This window comes from Muntiacus reevesi, chromosome 22 (assembly GCF_963930625.1).
Source record: "Muntiacus reevesi chromosome 22, mMunRee1.1, whole genome shotgun sequence".
NCBI lineage: Eukaryota > Metazoa > Chordata > Mammalia > Artiodactyla > Cervidae > Muntiacus > Muntiacus reevesi.
This window is the reverse complement of record NC_089270.1, coordinates 15,731,848-15,758,656: the sequence shown is the minus strand read 5'-3', so window position 1 is coordinate 15,758,656 and position 26,809 is coordinate 15,731,848. Positions and strand designations below refer to the sequence as shown.

General features: G+C 39.6%; 1 protein-coding gene across 3 annotated transcripts in view; it reads right to left on the bottom strand.

Annotated features, from left to right (window-relative positions):
- Window positions 1-1,363: 1,363 nt before the first annotated feature.
- Window positions 1,364-26,809, bottom strand: part of MAPK10 (mitogen-activated protein kinase 10) — a 164,171-nt gene continuing 138,725 nt past the window's right edge. For all 3 annotated transcript variants that reach the window (XM_065914234.1, XM_065914235.1, XM_065914236.1), the window contains 3 exons: window positions 17,437-17,500; window positions 15,490-15,567; window positions 1,364-1,506 (listed from right to left, as the gene is read on the bottom strand). In XM_065914234.1, coding sequence (XP_065770306.1) covers window positions 1,364-1,506; window positions 15,490-15,567; window positions 17,437-17,500 — 285 coding nt within the window. The remainder of the gene's footprint in view (window positions 1,507-15,489; window positions 15,568-17,436; window positions 17,501-26,809) is intronic.

The following is a 26,809-nucleotide window of genomic DNA, read 5'->3' as shown; positions in this document are numbered from 1 at the left end:
AAGGAGTTGAGGAAACCCCTGAGGAATGCCTGTGGATGTTTTCAAATGCTAACCTGAGGATCGCCCTGGGATTTGGGTATTTTTTTTTTAAGTAATCTTTTTTTTTTTTTAATTCCAGAAGAGGGAAGTAATATTTCTTCTCAAAATAAAACCTTGACAAGGTATAAACCTGGAAAATAGCACAGTCATGGAAAACACAACCCACAATCTAAAAATAGCCTAGGCAAACTCACTTTTTTGTTCGGGATACCATGTAGAGGCAGCCCCACTCTTTTTCAGAGAAGGGTTCCCATCAGATATAGACACACTAACCCTGCCTCCCTAGCTGCCAATCTCTTCTCAGTTGTGACACATAATTTGCAAGCGACAAATGAGGGTCTCTTTTCTAAAACAGGAATGTCGGTGTCTCCTAGAATCTGGGTCATACCTCCTTTAGGTCTTCCTCCCACACGGCCACACTACCCTAGTCTCTCCTACCCACTCACTATCAGAAAAGACTCTCAGCTGTTATGCCTACCTTCCTTCTAAAGGCCAAACCATTCAGTACCTGGAAACTGTCACCCTCTCCCACCCCGCACTGTACATAAGCATCACATATGTTCTTTCTACAAATTGGTTTACAGGTGCCATTTAATCAGTTCAGATTTGGAAGCTACATCTTCAAGGGTCCAAGAGAACTCACTCCCTCCCCATATTCCGCCCTTTACACATTTTCTTATAAGACATACAGCTTAATCAGTTAACAAACTAAATAGCTTATATACTGGCAATATATTACAGATGGGTTTATGTCAGAGTAATAGATCACATGAAATGGACCATGTGGTACCCCAGTGCATGATGTCTTGGGAGAGCCCTGAGGACACTGACAGTAGCATCTCTAAGTAAGTGGTGCCGTGTGAATACAGACACATGCGGATCTGTATCTACATCCATCTGACTAGGCCAACAGGAGCAGGTAGATGCAAGATAGAGACACACATGCTAGATGGGGCCACTGCACGCCTTGCCATGCCATTTGAAAGGGCAGTTATAGATCACTGGTTCTGCAGCCATTAAAATTACACTTTATGGAGAAGGCTTCTCTAATTGTGTTTGATTTGCTTTCCGTAGTAAAAGCATCATTGGAAGAATACCAAAGCAAGAGCAACTAGGAGTTAAATATACATTTGGCTTAGCTGCAATACAGAACTCTGGAGAAGAAGCAGGCTGAAAGATGTGTTTCAATTTTAGGCTTGGATTCTCTCCCTTGCCACATTCTTGCCATTGCGTGTCTGAGTTTGCGTGTGTGCGTGAGTGTCTGCGTGTGTGTTCCATCACATCATCTCCTGAAGAACGCTGGGTTTCGCAGGCAGGCGGCTAGTCACCTGCAACAACCCAGGGGTCCTGCCGAGGCTTCCAGGCTGCTGTCAGTGTCAGATGCCAGGGTCTGGTCGGTGGACATGGAGGAAATGTCGTTGACGGATGAGGAAGGAGGGAGACTCTCACTGCTGTTCACGGCTGCACCTGTGCTAAGAAAACGAAGACCAACATGACTAAACCTGGAACTAGACTCAGCTGGATATCACTCAGGATACAAGTGCGTGCACATACAATAAGGCAGAGGTCCCCAACCTTTCTGGCACAAGGGACCAGTTTCATGAAAGACAATTTTCCCACAGAGTGGTAAGTGGGGACGGTTTGGGGATGATTCAAGTGCCTTATCTTTACTGTGTGTTTTATTTCTATTGTTATTACATCAGCTCCACCTCAGATCATCAGGTGTTATTAGATCCTGAAGGTTGTGGACACTAGATAGGGGATGTCTGCTCCATCATTCATTCGACAAGTCCTCATAGAACCACTAATACGGAACACTACATTAGACGGTGAACATGAGGGTAAGAACACAGTGTCCCTGATCACAAGTTATTCAAGGGTTAATGCAGTAATTCAAAATTGAGACAGCAGTACGTCAAGGCTGTATATTGTCACCCTGCTTATTTAACTTATAATGTGTGGCGTACATCATGAGGAATGCTGGGCTGGATGAAGCACAAGCTGGAATCAGTGTTGCTGGGAGAAATATCAATAACCTCAGATATGCAGATGACACCACCCTTATGGCAGAAAGCGAAGAGAAACGAAAGAGCCTCCTGATGAAGGTGAAAGAGGAGAGTGAACAAGTTGGCTTAAAACTCAACATTCAAAAAATGAAGATCATGGCATCTGGTCCCATCATTTCATGGCAAATGGATGAGGAAAGAATGGAAACAGTGATAGACTTTATTTTTTGGGTCCCAAAGTCACTGAAGATTGTGACTGCAGCATGAAAATAAAAGACTCTTAAAAGTCCCTTGCGCTGCAAGGGGATCCAACTAGTCAATCCTAAAGGAAATCAACCCTGAATATTCATTGGAAGGACTGATGCTGAAGCTGAAGCTCCAATACTTTCGCCACCTGATGGGAAGAACTGACTAATCAGAAAAGACCCTGATGCTGGGAAAGATTGAGGGCAGGAGGAGAAGGGGATGACAGAGTATCAATGGTTGGATGGCATCACGGACATGAGCTCGAGCAAGCTCTGGGAGATCACGAAGGACAGGGAAGCCTGGCATGCTGCAGTCCATGGTGTTGCAAAGAGTGGGACAGACTGAGTGACTAAATAACAACAATGCAGTAACTGTTGAATTCTGCTCTACCCTAGAAATCACCTGTAATGCTTCTAAAAGAAAACAAAAAACTCCACTAAACACCCCATTCACCCTTCGCACCTCCTATATTGTAATGCATCTGGCCTTGGGTAAAGTCAAGGCATTTGCATTTTTCAAAAGCTCCTCAGAGACTGATGTTAAAGGCTGAAGACCACTGTTCTATGAAGGGGGCAAATAAGTGAACACCTTTAAAGTAATCACCTGAACCTGGATGTTTTCAATTCAGGGGGGTGTTTTTTTTTCCACTGCATAAGGCAGCAGGCTGGATTTTAGTTACTGACCAGGGATCAAACCTACACTCCATGAACTGGAATCACAGTCTTAACCACTAGACTGGCAGGGAAGTCCCTCAGGCAACTTTTAAAACAAACACATATAAGCCTCTTATCCCAGAAATATAGGCTGAGGTAATTGCCAGAGATCAGAATTACTTTGAGGCATTTATAAGAAAGGAAGGTATATAAAGTAAATATTATTACACCGTCATTAATTTGACATCAAACTTAAAATCCATATCAGAAAAGCCAGGTAGGACTGTGGATGAAAGTTACCATAGACCAAAAAAAGAACAGAAGTCAGAACCACAGTCAGCCTCTTGAGTGTATGTTTACTTTTCATCAGGCTTGCTTACCTGGGAATCTCCAAGTAAGAACTCTGAATTATTAACTACAAAATTTTTTTAATTGATCTTCTATGTAGGAATACAAAGATTTTGAAACTCTGAGGAGAAACTTGCTCATGGTAATCACTCAGTAAATACTTACTGAGCTACAGTCGTTTTAAGAACCACACAGGGGAGATTGTAAAATTGAATTAAACCAGAGCACCCCAGAAAGTCCAATCACTTTTTCTCTTTATAGATCCTTTATATTCAAGCAATACGGGTGGTAAAATGCATGTTTTGTGAAATAGTTCACTATTAAAAATATATGAAGTATAAGCATCTAATAGAGTGAGACATATTTGGTGAAAATCATATACCCCTGTGAATAAGTCACAGTAGTATTATCAAATACATCTAATAAGTTAGGGAAAAAATCTAATGAAGTGGAGAACTTAATACAATCTCCTTGTTCCTGGAGTAGGTAGGTGATTAATATGTGATAGTAACTGGAGAGGATACACACACTTAAACTAAGACAAATTATATGAATACTTTTTAAATTGTTCTTTGTTAATTATAACCATATTTGTGCAACTTATGAGAAATATAAAAAATAGAGGAAAAAAAGACAGCAATATGCAATGATGCTCAAATTAATGATAAGAACTATTAAACTTTTGATATATTACTTTTGTCTTTTTGCTAGGAAGTCTAAGTATAATCATTTCATATATATCTTTTTGCATCCTTTATTTTCTTATCCAAAAAATCTATGCAATATTTCATGTTCTTTAAACTCTTAAAAGTATCAGTACCCCCCAATCTTAAATGTCTCTAGATTTTTAAATCTGTCTTAGTAACATCTTCTTGTAAATAATTTTACTTTTATTATCATAAAAATATATAATGTAAAGTTCATTTCCGTTCAGTTCAGTCACTCAGTCATGTCCAACTCTTTGCAGCCCCATGGACTGCAACACGCCAGGCCTCCCTGTCCATCACCAACTCCCGGAGCTTGCTCAAACTCATGTCCATCGAGTCGGTGATGCCATCCAACCATCTCATCCTCTGTCATCCCCTTCTTTTTTCTGCCTTCAATTTTGCCCGGCATCAGTGTCTTTTCAATGAATCAATACTTTGCATCAGGTGGCGATACTTTGGCCACCTGATGTGTATTTAGTTGCTCAGTAAGCACACAAGTAATGCAAAATTATCAGGCTTCAATTCATTCCAGCTTTATTTGATTATATTCTTTACAGATATGGTGCAGAACTAGTTCATTTCCTCTTATGACATATACTAGTAGATTTCATAGGCCGACAGACAACCCTTGATTAAACAGCCCAACTGCCCAGTACTGTTTTTTTCCCTTTGATTTTAGATTACATTATACCAACATCCTCATATTCTTTCATCAGCTTTGGTCTCTAATAATTGAGCATTACCGTGATGGGCTTCTCAGAAACATCTTTAATTTTTCCACATCATTATTAAAGGGTAGAGATTAAAACTAGATGCAGGATTTTAATAAAGGCTTGATCAAATTATGGACTGACAGAGTGAGATCACTGTCCGTTCATCTCCTGAGTGATATATTCTTATACTACGGATGGTTTTCAAATCACGGTACTAGAGTTTAGATTTAGTTTTAATTTGAAATATAAAATATTGCCCATATATCTTTTGTAACAGCTTCACTGAGACATAATTCACAAAGCTAATTTGCATAATTCAATTTTTTTTAGGATATTCACAAAGTTGTGCAATCATTACAACAATCAGTTTTGTAGAGTTTTTAATCACCACAAAAGAAAATCCTATAATCGATTTCTTACCACCCAGCCCTAGGCCATGACTAGGTTACTTTCTGTCTCTATAAAATTGTCTGTTCTGAACATATCAGATAAATGGAATTATACAATACATGTCTTTTGGGACTAGTTTCTTTCACATAGCTTAATATTTTCAAAAGATTCATTTGTATCAATGCTTCATTTCTTTTTATGACAATAATATTCTACTGTATGAACATATCACTTTTGTTTATCTATATATTAGGTAATATCATACGATAGTTGTCTTTCTCTGTCTGACTTACTCCACTTAGTATGATAATCTCCAGGTCCATCCAGGTTGCTGCAAATGGCATTATTTCATTCTTTTTAGTGACTGAGTAAATTCCATTGTATGTGTGTACCAAATCTTCTTTATGCATCCATCTGTAGATGGATATTTATGTTGCCCCTGTCTTGGCTATTGTAAATAGTGCTGCAATGAACATTGGCATGCACGTATCCTTTCAAACCATGTTTTTCTCTAGATATATGCCCAGGATTGGGATTGCTAGATCTTATGGTAGTTGTATTGTTAGTTTTTAAGGAGCCTCCATACTGTTCTCCATAGTAGCTGTACCAATTTACATGCCCACCAACAGTGTAGGAAGGTTCCTTTTAACCCATAACCTCACCAGCCCTTATTGTTTGTAGGCTTTTTTATGATGGCCACTCTGACTGGTGTGAGGGGATATCTCACTGTAGTTTTGATTTTTATTTCTCAGAATCTTTATCAACCGTATTTCTAGGGTTCCATAAATTGCTGTTCCTGACTTTGTATAGCACGCATGCATTAGAAAGAGGTTCTCCCCTCTAACATCCCCTCTATGAAATCCCCATTACATTCTCCTGTTGTATGGAAAGAGTTTCTCTATATAGTGCTGTGGGGGGATGCGAATCTTGCGTACTGTCTAGTGGCGTGCTGCAGTGGTTTTAGTGGCTTTTGAGAGTCAATTATTAGCATTTCTTTCCAATTTTGCCTTCATCAGTGCCATATCAGTAGCTTGAAATTGATCACAGTAAGACTATTTACACAATATAAATTAGTAATTGCTGCAATCAGTCCATCTTTTCTAAAGAGATAGTTGCATGCATGCATGCTCATTTGCTCAGTCATGTTCAACTCTTTGCAACTCCATGGACTGTAGCTACCCAGGCTCCTCTGTCTATGGAACTCTCCAAGCAAGAATACTGGAGTGGGTAGCCATTCCCTTCTCCAGGGGATCTTCCTGACTCAGGGATCAAGCCCTATTGTTATTAAAAAATTAAATCCTACAGTGTAATTTAAAAAAATCAACAACTTTTGCTTCTGTATGATTTTTTCTATTGCACTATACTATATGCCTTCTCAACTGTAGCCACCTCTGGCTTTAATGATCCTCTCAAGTCCGTTCTTTATGTAGACAATAAATAAACTTTTAAACCATAAAACCAAACAAAATTACAAGGTTCCAGGCAAATATTTTGGCTTCAAGTTGTTAGTTTACTACTAAACAGTTTAAGATAATATGTTAAAAGTAGAATTGAACTGAATTGAACTTATCATTGCTCCGCATATCCTAACAATGTGATAAATACCCCCTTCTTCCCATATTGTTTTCAGAGAAACCAGTAAAATACATACTTTTATAAAACTTTTCTTGTTAGTAAATTCAGTTCGGTCGCTCAGTTGTGTCTGACTCTTTGCAACCCCATGAATCGCAGCACTCCAGGCCTCCCTGTCCATCACCAACTCCCGGAATTTACTCAAACTCATGTCCATCGAGTCGGTAATGCCATCCAGCCATCTTATCCTCTGTCATCCCCTTCTCCTCCTACCCCCAATCCCTCCCCGCATCAGGGTCTTTTCCAATGAGTCAACTCTTTGCATGAGGTGGCCAAAGTATTGAAGCTTTAGCTTCAGCATCAGTCCTTCCAATGAACACCCAGGACTGATCTCCTTTAGGATGGACTGGTTTGATCTCCTTGCAGTCCAAGGGACTCTCAAGAGTCTTCTCCAACACCACAGTTCAAAAGCATCAATTTTTTGGTGCTCAGCTTTCTTCACAGTCCAAATCTCACATCCATACATGACCACTGGAAAAACCATAGCCTTGACTAGATGGACTTTTGTTGGCAAAGTAATGTCTCTGCTTTTTAATATGCTATCTAGGTTGGTCATAACTTTCCTTCTAAGGAGTAAGCATCTTTTAATTTCATGGCTGCAATCACCATCTGCAGTGATTTTGGAACCCCCCAAAATAAAGTCTGACACTGTTTTCACTATTTCCCCATCTATTTGCCATGAAGTGATGGGACCAGATGCCATGATCTTAGTTTTCTGAATGTTGAGCTTTAAGCCAACTTTTTCCCTCTCCTCTTTCACTTTCATCAAGAGGCTTTTTAGTTCCTCTTCACTTTCTGCCATAAGGGTTAGTAAAGCATTATAAATTTTTGTCAATAAATATGTCATTTAAATTAACTGAAAATACTAGTAGAGTTACACATTAAAAAATACTAGTTACTTTCAAAATTACCTGAAAAAAAATTAGGTTTTATGGAAACACATAATAACCTCAGATATGCAGATGACACCACTCTTATGGCAGAAAGTGAAGAACTAAAGAGACTCTTGATGAAAGTGAAAAGGAGAGTGAAACAGCTGGCTTAAAACTCAACATTCAGAAAATAAAGGTCATGGCATCTGGCCCCATCACTTCATGGCAAATAGATGGGGAAACAATGGAAACAGTGACAGACTTTATTTTTTTGGGCTCCAAAATCACTGCTGATGGTGACTGCAGCCATGAAATTAAAAGACACTTGTTCCTTGGAAGAAAAGCTATGACCAACCTAGATAGCATATTAAAAAGCAGAGACATTACTTTACCAACAAAGGTCCGTCTCGTCAAAGCTATGGTTTTTCCAGTAGTTATGTATAAATGTGAGAGTTGGATTATAAAGAAAGCTGAGCACTGAAGAAATTATACTTTTAAACTGTGGTGTTGGAGAAGACTCTTGAGAGTCCCTTGGACTGCAAGGAGATCAAATCAGTCAATCCTAAAGGAAATCGATCCTGAATATTCATTGGAAGGACTGATGCTGAAGCTGAAGCTCCAATACTTTGGCCACCTAATGGAAAGAACCGACTCACTGGAAAAGACCCTGTTGCTGGGCAAGATTGAAGGCAGGAGGAAAAGGGGATGACAGAGGATGAGATGGCTGGATGGCATCACTGACTCAATGGATACGAGTCTGAGCAAGCTCTGGGAGTTGGTGATGGACAGGGAACCCTGGTGTGCAGCAGTCCTTGGAGTCTCAAAGGATTAGACATGACTGAGTGACTGAACTGAACTGAACTGACAAAAATTTACCAGCTAAAAGTTGCGTGTGTGTTTCTGCACACACACTCAGTCACTCAGTTGTGTCCGACTCTTTGCAACCCCATGGACTGTAGACCACCAGGTTCCTCTGTCCATGGGATTTTCCAGGCAAGAATACTGGAGTGGCTTGCCATTCCCTTCTCCAGGGAACCTTCCCAACCCAGGGATCAAACCCACATCTCCTGCATCTCCTGCACTGGCAGGCAGATTCTTTACTACTGAGCCACCTGGGAAGCCTAGAAGTTATCTAGCCAAAGGCATTCATAGTCTCAAAGGAAAATATTGTTCTGCTTTTTAAAATAAAATTATTTTCTTAACTCATCCAAACATAAAAAGAGACACAAAGTATTACGAGAACCACTAGATTTTTTTTAATCACTGAAATGTATTCCTTCTCTGTATTCATGGCTATCAACTTCAGTTGGTTTAGGGGCTGAGGTTTTTAAATAGAAAAAGTTATTGGGATAGATCTGTAACTAATTGGGAGAAATACACTCCCATGAGGTGTAGGGAGAAGGAGAGGCTATCTATTAAAATCACCAGAAAAGCGTTATCTTCCATTTAGAGATTCTAAGAAATCTCTGCCCATCTTGATGCTAAGCATCTCTAGCTCAGTGAGTTAGGGATGTAAATCCTAACTTCCAGGAGGTTTACTTCTCAGGCAACAGGGTGGTGAACAGGCTGAGAGTCTTTGTATTAGATGACCTTCTAGTTTGTTCTTGCTCTAACATTCTATAGTAAATGCTTTTAGAGGAAAATTAATTTCTATTCATGGGCTGTTATTCCCTCAGCAGTCTTTACCAATCAATTCAGAAAGCAAGCACCCATGCTATTCTTGAAAATAAATCACTATGCAAGTGAAATCAGATAGTAGAAGGGAATACAATTATTTATTTAGAAGTGTATCTGGGGTTTAGATTTATTTCTTATTGATACACGACAATTCCATCAGTAAATTTCAAGCTTCTGTATTATTCTGCAAATGCACATTTAACTTTCTATTTACATTTTAAAAGCATCACTAAAACATGAGTTTGGGTATTAGAACAATTTTGTCACTGAAAAACTGCATTAACTTATTGACTTGCTGCTGGGTTTCCAGTGTTGCTGTGACTGAATACTAAGGGAGTCTATGTTGTAATATTATTTCATCTCAGCTATTTACAAAATAAAATGTGATATGCAACATTCCTGAGGAAAGGTGAATATAATGAAGAATGCAATAAGGCTGAATTTTCAAAAGTTTTCTAAGTAATTGATTTCTCTTTCCAGCATAGTTTACTGCATACGAGTGTGTGCGTGTGTTAATTTCTCAGTCATGTTTGACACTTTGCAACCCCATGAACTATACCCCAGACAGGCTCCTCTGTCCATGGCTTCTCCAGGCAAGAATACCAGAGTGGCTGTATACACACACACACACACACACACACACACACACACACACATATATATATATATATACTATGCACACATACACACACACATGCACACACGCACAGTGGTGTGCCAATAAAAATTTAGCAATTGGCACTTCGGGGGGTTTAAGAATGCCTTGATTTGTAGAGTCAGCCAATTTCTATGTCTTAAATCCTGCATGGTGGATTTCAAGCTACAATATGAGGTCAGAAAACTCAGATGTACGCCAGTGGCTCTCATAAGCTAGAAGAATTGCTCTAGCACATGGCTGTCGTATGTCTCTGCATAATGCACAGAAACATATCAAACACAGGGACTTCCCTGGTGGTCCAGTGGTTAAGTATCCGCCTGCCAATGCAGGGGACACAGGTTCTATCCCTGGCCCAGGAAGATTCCACATGCCTCGGAGCAACTAAGCCCATGTGCCACAACTCCTGAGCACTCCTATCGAAATTAATGAAGCCCATGCACCCTAGAATCCACGCTGCTCAACAAGAGAAGCCACCTCAACGAGAATCCCATGCACTGCAACTAGAGAGTAGTCCCTCACTCACTGCAACTGGAGAAAGCCCATGGGCAGCAATGAAGACCCACTGCAGCCAAAAATACATAATAACTAGCTAAATAAATAAAAGAATAAAAAATGCCAAACACAAATATGTCATATAATAGGTATCCCACATATGATTTCTCAAAATCAAGCTGGGAAATTTTTCCTTTAAAATCATGTAGTGAAAGATTGAATCCACAACCATTTTAACTATAAACTGCTTGAACCAGTCCACTATAGTTTAGAGCAGGTGTAGAAGGTAGATAATTTAGTATTGTTACAGGTGGTTGGAATGGGTAAAAAATACTTCTGCCTTCTTGTGTGCACAAAGAGTCTAGGGGGAATAATTTATGATTAATCGCTAGCACATTAAGCTAAATGGACATGCGAAAAAATTCAGGAATATATATTTCTCAAAGTGAATAAATCAAAACCACCCGAAAACATGAGCAAAGTTTTATCTGAAGCATGAGCAAATACCAGAAGCAACAATTTATGTACTTGATACTCAACTCATTTACCTTCATGATAATCAATAGGTGAATAAATATTAACCAGCATAAGAATATACTGAATTGCATACTGCCTCAAAACTATAATCCTGTCTTGAATTCTGTTTTTGGGAGAGCACCAAGAAACATGTTGAGGAAAGACCTGAGCACCAATTTTCAAATTAATAAATATTTAACAAGCTACTATTATGTGTACGGGACAATACTCTGGTACCGCGTGGTATACAAAGATGAATATATACAATCTTTTTCTCAATGAATTTACAATCAATAAGGGTAATAAGACAATGTGTAAAATACAAGTACTAGTTGGACCTATAGGAAAGAAAGATCTTATTCTTTGGGAAGATATGAAAGTCTTTTGGAACAGATATGAAAAATATTTGGGGCAAGGTGGTAATAAAAGAACACTGTTGAATAGGCAGCATTTCAAAATGTAGGGAGCCAGTAAAGTAAGGCAATGACAATGCAGGACCCTAGAATGGGTATAGTATCAAAATGCGGAAAATGTGGAATGTATTTCAGAGGGCTGTCTGTGTCAGTGAGAGGTTACTAGGCTTAAATTATAAGTGATGCAAAGCTATTGGAGGCACTGATCAGTAAAATTATTGCTCGACCTATAGTTTTCAAAGATCAGCTTAGGTCAAGACTGAAGTACGAAAAATTATTTCAAGAAAACTTTATTCATAATGGTATTAATATCAAGGGATGGTAGCAATTAGATATAAGACATCTAGCAAGCAAAATGTTTAGGATGCAAAAAGTGACTGTCAGTCATAATGTGGGTATGGAATGAAAGGTCATTTATGGGTTTCAGGCTGGGAGGCTGAGAAAAATAGAGTTGCCATGAATAGAAATGGGAAAGTTGAGTCAAAATTTACTGCTGAGAGGGTGAATCTAAATGGAGAGGATGTGTTTGGTTTTAAACAAATGGAATCTAAATTGGCAACAACTCATGCATCCTGGCCCAGTATCCTAATTTCTTTATGAATAGGTTATACTCATCCTTAAATAATTTGGTGGAAAGAATTTATTTCACAGTCATTCCAGAAATAACAAACTACTCTGTAAACTAGGCTTTGGTTTTATTCACCTTAGATATATTTCCTACAAACTTAAAAGTAATTACTTGGCCAAGACTCAGGTTCATCTATTCAGAGCATATAGAAATTATGTCAATAACTTTAGATACTGTTCAAGAAAATGATCCAACACTTGGGATTAGTGCAAAAAAAAAAATGAGCACATAACCTTTTAATATCATACTTGAGCATTTTTTAATAGGCCCCCTCCTAAGGGTCATCTGACTGTTTTGTGGAATATAACTTTTTGACTTAATATTCTCAATAGATTAGGATCCAGATGTTTTATAACACTGTAAACTTGTAGAAAACTGATAAAGTAAAACTCTTTTCTTTTTCTGCCTAGTAGAAAAGATAAACACAAAGATAGGTTTGGTTGCTATGTAGGACATTTGCAGGTTTTGATTTAATTTGGTAATCTTATCTCAGTGTTCCTTTTTCCATAGACTACCTAATCTTAATTTCTCATATCTTCACTGAACTTTGTCATCCTGTCATTGCCCTCATTAAGGAGCTAGAAGAAACTTTGCATGTACTCACTTGCTTTTTGCAATAAGAATAATGGCTTTAGTGATTAAAGAATTACGCTTCGATTATATACAAACTTTGTTCTTTTACCAAACATGCAAGCCTTTCTTATGGCAGACCACTGACCCCATTCCTTTAATGACTCGTTGATCTCACTTGTTCCATCATTAATTCCGTTCTGGCTTCCCTGAGCTGTACAGCTTGCCTTAAAGGAATCATGGGAATAAGATTTTTGTAGAAGTGTTGTGAAAGTATTGAAAAGCAAATTGTGTATTTTTATGCCATCACAGATTAGCTGTTGTGAAGACCCGGCTGGGGTTGAGGGGAACGTAGAGGAAAGAAGCAGGAGATGGGGTATCCTGGAGTGGGTAGCATGATTCTGAGCTCTTTGCAAAAAAGAAAGGAGATAAATGAGTGGACTTCCCTGGTGGTCCAGTGGTTAAGAATCTGACTTGCAATGCAGGGGGTAGGGGTTTGATCCCTGGTTGGGGAACTAAGATCGCACATTGCCGCGGGGCAATTAAACCCACGTGCCACTGCTACTGCGTCCATGCAGCACAACTAGAGGGTTCTTCTGCAGCAACAAGATTCTGCATGAGGCAATGAAGATCCTGTGTGCTGCACGTAAGACCTGATGCAGAAATAAACAATTTTTAAAAAAATGGTGAATAGAAGAAACTGTGAAATTTGTCCTGTCCCATCTTGAAATGGGGCTTCCCTGGTGGCTCAGTGGTAAAGAATCTGCCTACAATTCAGGAGACCCAGGTTTGAGCCCTGCCTTGGGAAGATCCCCTGGAGAAGGAAATGGCAATCCACTCCAGTATTCTTGCCTGGAGAATCCCATGGACAGAGAAGCCTAGAGGGCTACACGGTCGTGGGATTGCAAACAGTAGGACATGACTAAGTGGCTAACACTTTCTCTTTCACATCTTGAAATAGGGCTTCTTAGGTGGTGCTAGAGGTAAAGAAAGAATCTGAATCAGCTTGCAATACAGGAGAAACAGGTTAAATCCTTGGGTCAGGAAGATCCCCTGGAGAAGAGAATGGCAACCCACTCCAGTATTTTTGCCTGGAGAATTCCATGGATAAAGAGGCCTGGCGGGCTACAGTCCATAGGATTGCAAAGAGTCGGACACAATTGAGTACCTAACACTTTCAGTTTCAACACTTCCTAAAATGATAAGTCATCCTTCACTGGATTCTGGTATTTCAACTTCTTAATGATTACAGGAAAAAGTATTCTGACTGTTATGATAATACTTAAGTCAGGGAGTCTTTCTGCCTTAGCAGGTGTTATCTTGCTGTTGGATTCAATCTCTGGGCTCTTTAAGCAGCAGCAGATAGAACAGGCATGTAAGTAAGAAGCAGCTTCTACAGACTTGTATCAATACAGAGGCTGGATTGAATAAATAGAGTGGGCAGACAACCGACTCCGATGATTCCTTTAACCTTCTTTGATGAAAGGAAAGACTTGACATAGAATCGTACACTTCCCCAAGTCTAGAGGTGAGAAAAACATGTCATAACTGAACAGCATCTGTTTGGGTATCATAGTAGTTGTGGGTTGCAAACCTGTTAAAGAGTAATATCAGCAAGAGGAATTGATTCACTCATCCTATTTTGTTTCCTGAAATGATTTAAATTGCATGGGAAAAATTATATATCAAAACTAGGACACCAAATCTACTTTTCTCTAAGGTAATAATTTGCGGCCTACAGTTTTGTCAGCGTGATCTGAGTGTTGTTTAAAGCTGATGATAAGTCATTACATTTTCTAAAACTATTTCTATATTCTCTTTCTATTCAGAACATCAGTCTTAGGAAAAATATATTGGCATTAATAAGTGTAAGTAAATTATCTCAAGTCACCCTAAAGTTCATTGGTGAGCTCAGTAAAATATGTGTATTACGTGTGTGCGTGCTAGGTTGCTTCAGTTGTGTCCGAGTCTTTGTAACCCCATGGACTGTGGCCCACCAGGCTCCCCTGTCCATGGGGTTCTCCAGGCAAGAATAGGGAGTGGGTTGCCATGCCCTCCTCCAGGGGATCTTCCCGACCCAGGGATTGAACCCGTATCTCTTATATTTCCTGTGTTGGTAGGCAGGTTCTTTACCACTGGGAAGCCCATGTATATGTACATGTGTGTTATATTTTGTAGATTGCAAATGGAAAGATTTTTCTGTGCTGAGTTTGATTGCACCCCATTGTGGTTCAGGCTTCAACTACGGTCACATCAACCTTAGGAAGAGTAAACATTAGATAGAGTGAATGAAGGAAAAGGTTTTGGCTAGAGGGATTCCTGAACTCCACACTGATTTGGTGATCAAGAGGGCATTATGGCTCTGAATTTTGATGAGGAGCAGCCACCCTTTAATCAGCTTATACTAATATTTCTTCAAGATTCCTTGTCATTTTAAAGTTCTGAAAGAACTCATGCTAAATCATTATAGGCAGAATAAATGCCACACTAACCATCAAAAGTAATGAGACTGAAATCATTAGAGGGAAACAGGTGATATTGATTCATATGCTTGCTGCTGCTGCTACTAAGTCGCTTCATTTGTGTCCGACTCTGTGCGACCCCATAGATGGCAGCGCACCAGGCTCCCCCGTCCCTGGGATTCTCCAGGCAAGAACACTGGAGTGGGTTGCCATTTCCTTCTCCAATGCATGGAAGTGAAAAGTGAAAGTGAAGTTGCTCAGTCATGTCTGACTCTTAGTGACCTCATGGATTGTAGCCTGCCAGACTCCTCCATCCATGGGATTTTCCAGTCAAGAGTACTGGAGTGGGGTGCCAGTGACTTCTCCATCATATGCTTGATAAGCAATATTATTGACTGCAATCTCTTCTTAAGGCCAAGAAAAGTATGCAAGGACTGGTTTATTGGTTATTCATTGAGAGTGAGTACCTGAAGGAGAAGGCTGTCCTTTCACAACGCCATTCTTCGTCTTTTCTTCCGAGTTCATTACTTCCTTATAGATAAGTTCTGTAAGAAACAGTTACCAGTGTTATGAAAATCAGTTTTCTCCTTAACCCAAAGAAAAAGTCGTTAATAACAAATAATAACATTTTGATGAGACTGAGTCAATCACAAATCAAGTGGAATTTTTTACTCTTCTATTGTTATGTGCTCAGTCATGTCCAGCTCCTTGTGACCCCATGAACTGCAGCCTGCCAGGCTCCTCTGTCCATGGAATTTTCCAGGCAAGAGTACTGAAGCGGATTGCCATTTCCTCCTCTAAGGAATCTTTCCAACCCAGGAATTGAACCTGAGTCCCTGCAGTGGCAGGTAGATTCCTTACCACTGAGCCACCTGGGAAGCCCTATTTTCTTGCAAAAGGATACAGCCTGGCAAACATAGGTGCTCAACGATGCATTTGATCAAATCAATGTATGTAGAATACACATTACTTGTTTTCTGAATTCTTTGGGGAATTTCTGATGCATTTGACTTTATCTCTTATGGATTTTAATGGCTTAGTTTTGAACATCCATTTCTTTTTTATGTTCTCTCCCTAAAAGATGCACATATTCTCGTGACTTGAAATTATTACTTTCTATCCATTTCCAACTCTTACTTCATCTTTTTTCCAGACTCAAATTTTGGATTTGTAAAACTATACTTGCCTAAAATCCAACATTTAAAAAAATTATTACCCTCATTTCCAAACTGGCATCCATTTCTGGCTTTTTCACTGCTAGAGATAAAAATGTGTATATATTCATTTCTTTTTACTTTATCCCTTTTAGCTAAAAATTACTCTGTGCAATTCATTCCTGCTTTGCAATGGCTTACAATTAACACAGTCACCATCCTTTACAGGTTTATTTCTCCAGTTTTTCAGAATTGAGTATATCCTCCTTGAGTGATAATTACACCCTATGACTTACCTAATCATGAACCCTTGAGTACATTCTGGTCCTTATTTAGATCAAGTCTTTTTCTGTCTATCATGCTCATCATTTTTAAAATTTGATCTACTGCTTATATGAGCTTATTTTTCCATACTCTCCAATATGATCTCTTGAACAGCGGATTCTCCTTACTATCTTTATAGCACATTTTGCTCATTCTTACCCTTTGATTTCCTCTTATATTTTCATTCTAGTATTTTCCTCTATTTTTATTTTCCCAACTAATTCTTTCAAGGTAGCTCAAACATTTATTTCTTTCTGATGTACCCTTTCTCTTCCTCTTCATTTTGAGCTAATCATTTGTTACAAACTGCATTTGGTTTTTTCATATTTATTCTACTCTGTGGTTATTTATATTAGTTTAGCAATTTTTCTCTGCTTTTTTCATCCTGAGTATGATCTTGACCATATAGTATGTGTTTGGAAAAGTTTTGTTGAAAAAAAAGATAATTAATATAATCACTCACTGTTTTCTTACTTTAAATGAGAAATGAGCTGCTTGAATGCATAAATTTTCATTTAAATTCTCAAGTCCTATATATTGAGTGAGTGAATTCGCATATTCACTCTTTTATTTTATAATGCCTAAAACCATCTCAGGCATAACATTATTCATTTAATGTGATAATTTTATGTACAAACTTAGAATGTTTAATTCTGATATTTTGAATTAAAGCTTAACTTTCACTGCGACAAATATTTTGACAATCAGTACTATTTTTTTCAATGTGTCAGGAATTAATTCCTTTCATTCTTGAGTAAATGTAATAGTGCTATTAGTATGAAAAGACAGATGAAGTTTAGGAGTTTTGAAAATGGTCTAAGAGGATAGCCCTTAGAAAACCATCTGTTATTAAAGCATTTTAAAAGGAAAAGACTTAAAAATATTTTCTGAGTTTAAATAAAAGAAAAAGCAAACTTAATTAAGCAGTAGAATCACCTTTCCATTCTTCAATGGTGTGTTCTCTTTCATCCAGCTGTTTGTCGTATATCTGAGGTGGGGGCTGCAGGAGAAAAAAAACCAGACAATAAGCTTTCTATAGTAGCCTAAAAAAAAACTCTTACAGTGCAGGAGAATATCTTGCTATTCACTGATTTTAGGGGTGATCAGAATCTCATATAAATTGTGGAGTAATTACAGTGGTGAAGAAGTTACAAACTTATGAAGGATTCGTTTATATGCCAATATTTGCTGCTAACAAATAAGGCAGCAGAATCTAAAATCCAAGAGCTCAGTTTCCAAAATCTTCTGATTCAGAACTGAAGTGTTACCAATTAAAGTTCAGTTTGGAAATGGCAACCTGCTCCAGTGTCTTGCCGGGATAATCCCCTTTACAGAGGAGCCTCATGGGGTCGCAAAGAGTTGGAAACAACTGAGCATGCAGGCACTCACTCTCTTTAGAAGGCAAACAAGACACTTGATAACAAGGACCCTGAAGCTGCATTTTGTCCATTCACTAGCCCTCTAACAGAACCCTACTAAAACTATCCCAGACTGATGAGATTCTGTTCCACTTTTAGACCCCTGTGAAGAAGAGTCTTCAATGCCTCTCAACAGACCATAGTACTAGCCTCCAGTGTAAAGGAATATTTAGACCTAATCAATTTTTATTTTTTTGAAGCATCATAAGACATTTTTACACATAGCTGGGTGCCATATATTTAAATGGTTTAAGATATTTCCTCCCCTCAGGCAGAAGCAACTGCCAGTTCTCTAGAGGGGTTCAAGGTTCACTCACCTTGGACCCCTGAGTGGCCCCAGAGTTAACCCTCTCTAGGAAAAGGATGTGACAGAACTTTTAGCCTAACATATGGAATCTGCATTCCTCTTACTCTGAGGAATTTGGATATGGAAAAGAAGAAATTTTCACAAATTGAGGTGCTTTCCAGGAAGGAGAATCTCAGACAGATTCCCTAACCTCCTCCTCCCAAAGCTTGGACCTAGGGAATTCTATCATGGTGACATGGTAGCTCCAATTCAGCTCAAGGAACAGAGAAAGAAAAAAGATCTCTTGGAGAAAGAAAGAGGTAAGAGAGAAGGAGGTATATCTGCCAACAATGACTTCAGTGAAAAAAAAAGAGCTACAAAACGTCTGGTGTCATGAGACAGGGGCCCCAGAATTCACGCTGTCCAATGCTCCAAAAGCAGCAATTTTTTTATAAGAAACTAACAGTTGCTAAACAAAGTGACTCAGGTCTGTTAGGATGTGTGTGCACACTCAGTCACTCAGTTGTATCTCTTTGGGATTCCATGGACTGTAGCCCACTAGGCTTCTCTGTTCATGGAATTTTCCAGGTAAGAATACTGGAATGGGTTACTATTTCCTACTCCAGGGGATCTTCTCCACCTAGGGTTTGAACACACATCTCCTGCATCTCCTGCATTGACAGGCAGATTTTTTACTGCTGAGCCACCTGGGAAGCCTATTCACTTTGAGGACAGCCTTCCTCACAAGGGCTATCATAGGATGACTTTGGACAAGATCTTCATAGAAAGTTTCTGGCTTCTGTGGGAGGGTCTTTGACCTGTGGGCAGCACCCTAATATCACAGGGTTCTTCTTTACTGTGTGCAGAATTTCTGGCAGCCTGCATCGTAACAGACAGGAACACTCCCCTTAGTCTTAGTATGCTGGGCTGGTGTCACATATCACAGAAGGAGTTGGATCCGAAAATGAAAGGCTTTGACCAGCTGTCATGGGGCAGCTTAACACCATATGGAATTACTGAGAAGCAACTACTGATGAGGTCCGACATTCCTTCAAAGTCTACAATTGCCACTGAGACAGAAGGTTTTAAACCAGCTACTGTGATTCCTTGGTGGCTCACATGGTGAAGAATGCTCCTGCAATACGAGAGACCTGGGTTTGATCCCTGGGTTGGGAAGATCCCCTGGAGGAGGGCATGGCAACCCACTCCAGTCTTCTTGCCTGGAGAATCCCCATGGACAGAGGAGCCTGGCGGGCTACAGTCCATGGGGTCGCAAAGAGTAGGACACCACTGAGCGACTAAGCACACGCGCACCAGTTATAGAAATTCGATGATTCAATGAGTGCATGAGTAAAATAAGGTTATCTTTGATAATTTGTGAAAATGTCATCTAAGTAAGCTAATGCAAAGCCGAACTCTGGTTATGTAGAGACGCTTTTCCCAAGTGGCAGATTTTCTGCTTTGCCTCTTACTGAGCTTACAGAAAGACATGGTGAGGGCTTCTCTAAGTGAGCCCTGCCCAAGCCCCCAGCAGGGATGCACACAAGCTCTCAGAGCCCCGCCACTGCCCCCCCAACCTGCACCCCCAAGCTCTGGGCATTGTTGGTGCCTCTTCTAACAATAGATTCAGCTCAGGATCCTTTGTGGCTGACTTCTCCAAGCAGTGGATTTTTCAAGTTTCAAAACTGAACGTGGCTCAAGAGTGTATTTCCTGCCAAAGCTCATGAATGCCATATTCTCTTTGCAACTAAACCGTTTGAGAGAGGTTTTCCTTGGAGCTTCAGCAGATCACTCTTGCTGATGTGGAAAGCACGAAGTATTACAATCTAACTGCAAACTACAAAGAAAGAAAGCAGAGTACTGAGTCCAAGGTGTTACCTTCCAACAAATCAAATGGACTGCTTTCAACACACCTGCATTAGTGCTATGGTTGAAAGGGCAACATGTTTGTCTGTTTTAAAAGAGGGGGTTCGATCACCTGCGATGGAAGGGTACTTCACATAAAGATGTTTCTACATAGCAATATAAAATAGTAATTGACCAATAATCCAAAAAGAGTAATGTCATATTCCAACATACACATGCATATGCTCAGACTGCTATCATCAGCATGCAGTGGTCCATACACTGCCTGCCTTTTCCTGTTAAATGAAGCTAGGAGTCTATTGCTCTGTTGTTCCCTTTCCCCATCTAATTAAACAGGAAGGATTCTCTCTTGCCAGGTAATATTCTAAATAAAAAGGAAATGAGGAGTGGGTATCATGAGAAGTGCCCCAGAGAGTATTTTAAGAAAGTTTAGTAGATTTGAACAAATTGAGATGTGAGAAAATTAAGGATGAGAAGAAATTAAGAATAATCTATGGATAATTATTAGGGCTTATGTCTTGCATGCTTTTGCATATTCTTCAAGAGACTGATGATTTCTTTCCTCTTGAAGATTTGAACTCTGCTTACCTGTTTTAAATTCTTTTAGGAATTCATATAGATTGCATGTCATAACTTCATATGGATTAGATGTGTTTTATATTAATGACACCATATATACCTGTACAAATGGTTTCAGTTAAATTAGATAAACACATGGCCAAATACAAGTAACTATGAGTTAGTAGATATTGGAATTAACTTACTCATTTATTAAATTCATTCATTCAATAAAGGTTGGGGCACCCAGTATATGTATGCTAGGCTATATTAGAAATCGATTATTTTGAAAGTGAATAATGTGACTGCTGACTTCAGGGAACTCAGAATTCAGCAGGATAAGACTTATGCAAAACAGGCAATTAACATACAATGTGGAAAATAAAAGAAATATGTAGGTGGTATACGGGAGCAGAGTGAAGAAACCCTAAGCAAAATCTTTTGCTTCTTGGAGTAGATGACACTTGTACTAGTTCGGTGAGTAAAAAAAATATATATCTTGGCTATTGACAAGGAAAAGTGAGGAAAAGAAAAAGATGACTCTAGGCCACAGAATCTAGAAAACAGAATGATGACAGTGGTGAGGATGGTGGTGGTGCTGAGAATGGTGGTGGTGGTGAGGATGGTGGAGGTGAGAATGGTCATGTGGTGATGATGATGGTGGTGGTGGTGAGGATGGTAATGATGGTGGTGGTGTTGAGAATGGTGGTGGTGGTGGTGGTGATGGTGGTGGTGGTGAGGATGGTGATGATGGTGGTGGTGTGGTGATGAGGGTGGTGATGATGGTGGTGGTGTGGTGATGACGGTGGTGGTGCTGAGAATGGTGGTGGTGAGGATGGTGGTGGTGGTGTGGTGATGATGGCGGTGGTGGTGAGGATGGTGATGATGGTGGTGGTGTGGTGGTGGTGAGGATGGTGATGATGGTGGTGGTGTGGTGATGATGAGGGTAGTGATGATGGTGGTGTGGTGATGATGGTGGTAGTGTTGAGAATGGTGGTGGTGGTGTGGTGGTGGTGAGGATGGTGGTGTGGTGAGGATGGTGGTGTGGTGAGGATGATGGTGGTGGTGAGGATGGTGGTGTGGTGAGGACGGTGGTGTGGTGAGGATGGTGGTGTGGTGAGGATGGTGGTGGTGATTTAGCAGTGGTGGTGGTGGCGTGTGTATGTTTCTCTGCTCAGGTGCACATGCACACCAAGAGAACCAGAAGCATCTGTGATCATAAACTATAAATTGTGTGGTCAGAAGGGACAAGAGGGCCATGCCTAGAGAAACAGATGGGTCAGTGAAAGGCTGGATCAAGAATGGTTCCAGTTACCATGACTGAAATGAAGACATCTTTCTAATGGGGGAGAGCCCACTGAAGAATGAAAGAGAACAGCATGGCCAAATCTATGGCCAGAGTAGAGAAAGACACAATTAGAGTCACAGAGAAGATCAGAGAGTTGCTGCACCATCTAGAAAAATCACTAAGAGGTCTGGCTGGGGTGGAGAAGGTAAAAATAGATAGAAAACATGGATTCAAGAATCCTTAATTCTTGCGGTGGGATGGGGAGGGAGATGGGAGGGAGGTTCAAAAGGGAGGCGATATTTGTATATGTATGACTGATTACAATGAACTGAACTGAACTGATGGCTGATTCAAGTTGAGGTTTGACAGTAAACAAAATTCTGTAAATCAGATTTTAAAAAAAGAATCTTTAATAAGTATTAATAAATCAAATTGCTAGAATTTTGTTTTTGATGGAATATGTGTGATGGGAAAGAGTGACTCCTAGATTTCTAAGTACAGTGCCTAGACTGGCAATACTGATGGAGTCAACTAAAAATATAGAGAGTAAAAAAATGGAAAATGAGATGGGTAGAGAAATGAGCCTTAGTGTTATGTGGGCAGATATCGTTATTTGATAATCAAACATATAATATGATGCTCACAGAAATGCCATTGGCTAGAGACATATTTATTTGAGACTATCAGCAAGAGATGTCTGCTGAAATCAAGGCAGGGAGAAAGAGTAAAGGGCCAAAATGGACTCCTGTCAGGCACCAACATTTAAAGGCTGGACAGAGGAAGATGAGCTAAAGAAGCAGGAGGTGGGGGGAACAAGAGGAGGGGAAAGGAACATTTACAGAAATACATGGAGAATGAGAATATTGCTATAGAGGTGAAGTGATCAGAGAGTTTCAAAAAAAAATAGAAGTATTGGAAGTTTCTTGTAAATAAAATAAAAATTTTGGCTTTGAAAACACCAGAAAGGCATGATACAAAGTATGCTTCTAAAACCCATAAAGAGTTCCAAACTTCAAAATTGCCATCATGCCCAGAAAGATCTAGATAGATTCTTGGTGGGGAATATTAATACAAGCTAGCACTTAAAAGACAGGAACAATATAGAAGAAATATCCTCAGTGCTAACATGGATATGGTATACGAATAAAACAAAAAGGAACTGCAGAATAGATTGTGACATTGTGACACTAAAAAAATAAAAAAAGTTACAATGCTCTTAGATCTGCTCCCCTAACTATCTTTGTGTGTGCTAAGTTGCTTTAGTCATGTCCAACTTTTTGCAAACCCATGGATTGTATGTAGCCAGCCAGGCTCCTCTGTCCATGGGATTCTCCAGGCAATAATAGTGAGGTGGGTTGCTATGCCCTTTTCCAGGGGATCTTCCCGACTTAGGGATCGAACCTGAGTCTCTTATGTCTCCTACTTTGGCAAACGGGTTCTTTTCCATTAGTGCCACCTGGGAAGCACGGCTTCATAAATGGAGATCACTCTTCTATATCTAATTATATCTCTTCCATAACTAAATAAGGGAAGCCATACTGTTTTCTGAGAAGATACTATACACTAGGCTTTTATGTCCAGTATAATAATCCTCAGATCAGAAAACTAGGATCCAAAGAAGTTTTTAAAAAATATCTTGAAGTTACAAAGTTAATTAATGATGGACTTTTGATTAAAAGTTTAAGAATATGAAGAATGATTCAGAGCACATAGTAATTGAGATGAATCTAAAATAAGGGATAATGAAGCAATATCTAAACAATATTTAAATTAAGATCTTTGTAAAACAAGAAATAGAAACATAAGTATAGAGGGATTTTGTATGAAGCATACATAGGACTGTACGTCTCAACTTGCCCAGCATGGTCACCATGTCTGCTTGCTGTCCTCGCAGTTATTAATAGCCTTCAGGTCCTCCACTCTCATAAGTGCTTGGAGGACAATTACGTGAGCAGCCTACTTGGCATTGCTGAAATATGCCTATTAGGGATGTCAGGGATGCTGCAATTGGGAGAGTGGAGAAAATAACTGAACTGCAACGTTTTTCTACCGCTGCAGTCTCAACAGTTGCAGCTGTACCCTTTCCTACTCAAGGACAGCATGTCAGCATTTTCTTCCATTTTCTGCATTTTGGGCAATGTAAAATTCAGATATAAAATGTCACTCTCGCCAGACAGTACATAAAAGAGTACCTTTCTACATAATAGGATTGACATTAAAGAATATGGATTTGGGGGGCAATTTCTTGAGTTCTTATGACTGGGCATGATTTCTTGCTGAAGAGATCTTTTTAATCAGCATCTATTTAAATTCCTAGTTGATTCTCCTAAGGTACAAGTTGCTCTCTCTTGCAACTTCTTTTTTTTTAATTGGAGTGTAATTGCTTTATAATGTTGCCTTGGTTTCTGCTATACAACAATGTGAATCAGCTATCAGTTTAGGCCGGTTCAGTCGCTCAGTTGTGTCCGACTCCCTGCGACCCCATGGACTGCAGCACACCAGGCTTCCCTGTCCGTCACCAACTCCCGGAGCTTGCTCAAACTCATGTCCACTGAGTCGGTAATGCCACCCAACCATCTCATCCTGTCATCCCCTTCTCCTTCCACCTCCAATCTTTCCCAGTATCAGGGTCTTTTCCAGTGGGTCAGTTCTTCGCATCAGGTGGCCAAAGGATTGGAGTTTCAGCTTCAGCATCAGTCCTTCCAATTAATATTCAGGACTGATATACTTCAGGATTGACTGGTTTGATCTCCTTGCAGTCCAAGGGACTCTCAAGAGTCTTCTCAACACCACAGTTCAAAAGAATCAGCTATAAGGATACATCTATCCCCTCCCTCTTGAGCCTCCCCCCGACACCCCGATTCCTACCCATCGTCTCAGGGCACCGAGCTGAGCGCCCCGTGCTACACGGCAGCTTCCCACAAGCTACCTATCTCACACGTTGCAGTATGCATATGTCAGGCTTACTCTCCCAATTCTTCTCACGCCTCACTTCCCCCTCTGTATCCACATGTCCTTTTTCTACATCTGTGTCTCTATTCCTGGCAGGCAAACAGATCCATCTGTACATCTGTACCATCCTTCTAGATTCTATATGCTGCTGCGGCTGCTAAATACATGATTTAGTTGCTAAATCATGCATGACCCTTTGTAGCCCCATGAAATGTAGCCCGCCAGGCTCCTCTGTCTTTGGCATTTCCCAGGCAAGAATACTGGAGGGAGTTGCCATTTCCCTCTCTAGGGTTTCTTCCTGGCCAAGGGATTGAACCTACATCTCCTGCATTGCAGGGGAATTCTTTACCACTGAGCTACCTGGGAAGCCCTCAGATCCCCTATATATGTGCTAATATACAATATTTGTTTTCCTTTTTCTGACTTACTTCACTCTGTATGACAGACTCAAGGTTTTATATCATATGTTTAAGTAATATTTCTTAACTGAGTAGGGCTTTCCTGATAGCTCAGTTGGTAAAGAATCCGCCTGCAATGCAGGAGACCTGGGTTTGATCCCTGGGTTGGGAAGATCCCCTGGAGAAGGGAAAGGTTACCCACTCCAATATTCTGGTCTAGAAAATTCAGGGACAGTCCATGGGGGTCCCTAAGAGTCGGACACAAATGAGTGACTTTCATTTTTCTTAACTGAGTAAAATGTATGAATTCTTCTTTCCTTAATCTTCAAGATAATCTCATTAGCAGCAGCATTGTACAAGGCTAGTGATGGAAGAGAGTTGAGACGTTATCTAGTGCCACCTTCATTTAATTTGCAAATGAGAATATGAAAACTTGGTGGTCATAATGATTTGTCCATGGTCGTAGAGTTAACAGAGGATGTCATAAAGTTAACAGAGGATGAGATGGTTGGATGGACTGACTCAAGGGACATGAGTTTGAGCAAGATCCTGGAGTTGTTGATGGATAGGGAAGCCTGGTGTGCTGAAGTCCCTTGCTGTTGCAAAGAGTTGGACCTGACTGAGGGACTGAACTGAACTGAATAGAGTTAATTAGCAGCAGAGTTACGAATAAAACATATTATCTCTTATGAGAAAAAATGGCATGAAGAATTCTTAGGGTTGAAGAAATGTTAAACAGAATAATTCAACAGTCACAAAAGATTTTCATTAATGACAAATTTAAGGATGCCACTCTGATTTCTGTTTCCACTTTCTGTCAGTCTATACATGGAACTGGATCTGGAAGTTACCACCTGAGTAGTCAATACATATTCCAAAAGGTTTTTTGTCACAATACCCTGGCCAACATCAGGATGTCTCCACACAAGAATCCAGATGTGAAAGATCTAAATTGCACTAAACTTGTTCTTTGTATTCATCTTTAAGCCATGAATTAACATTTTTTTCATATCAGTCATGTTCTGACCATATGACAATCATGAAGATGTTGATGTTTGCTTTCTGCTTATTTTATCCTAAATTAGCATATAGGATTATTTTGTTCTACCTTTTTTCTTGGTGTGTGTTTGCTCTCTTGTTGAAAATGCCAATGAAAGCTTGAAATAGCATTGTCTTTCTATGTGTGCATTCTCTATTAATTCAGTAGCTGGATCAAAGAAACTTATATTATGTCCTAGTGAAATATGCTTTGTTTTTTCTTATTAACCTTTGCAGTCTGAGCACTACCAAAGCATGCATGATTTATGGTAAGGCTTCAACCAAGATAAGTGAATTTTAGTACAAAATGAAATCAGAAAACCTGTTAAAGGAAATGTGAAAACTTTGATTTTAAATGTCCTTGACTCAACACATACAGAGGTAAGTTTTCCAAATGTATTTAAAAATTTTGAGGAATATAACTTCTTAAAATTTTAGCCTCCTGACTGGAAAATAAACATTTATATTGAATAATTTTTACACAGCACTAAATGATATGTTTGTT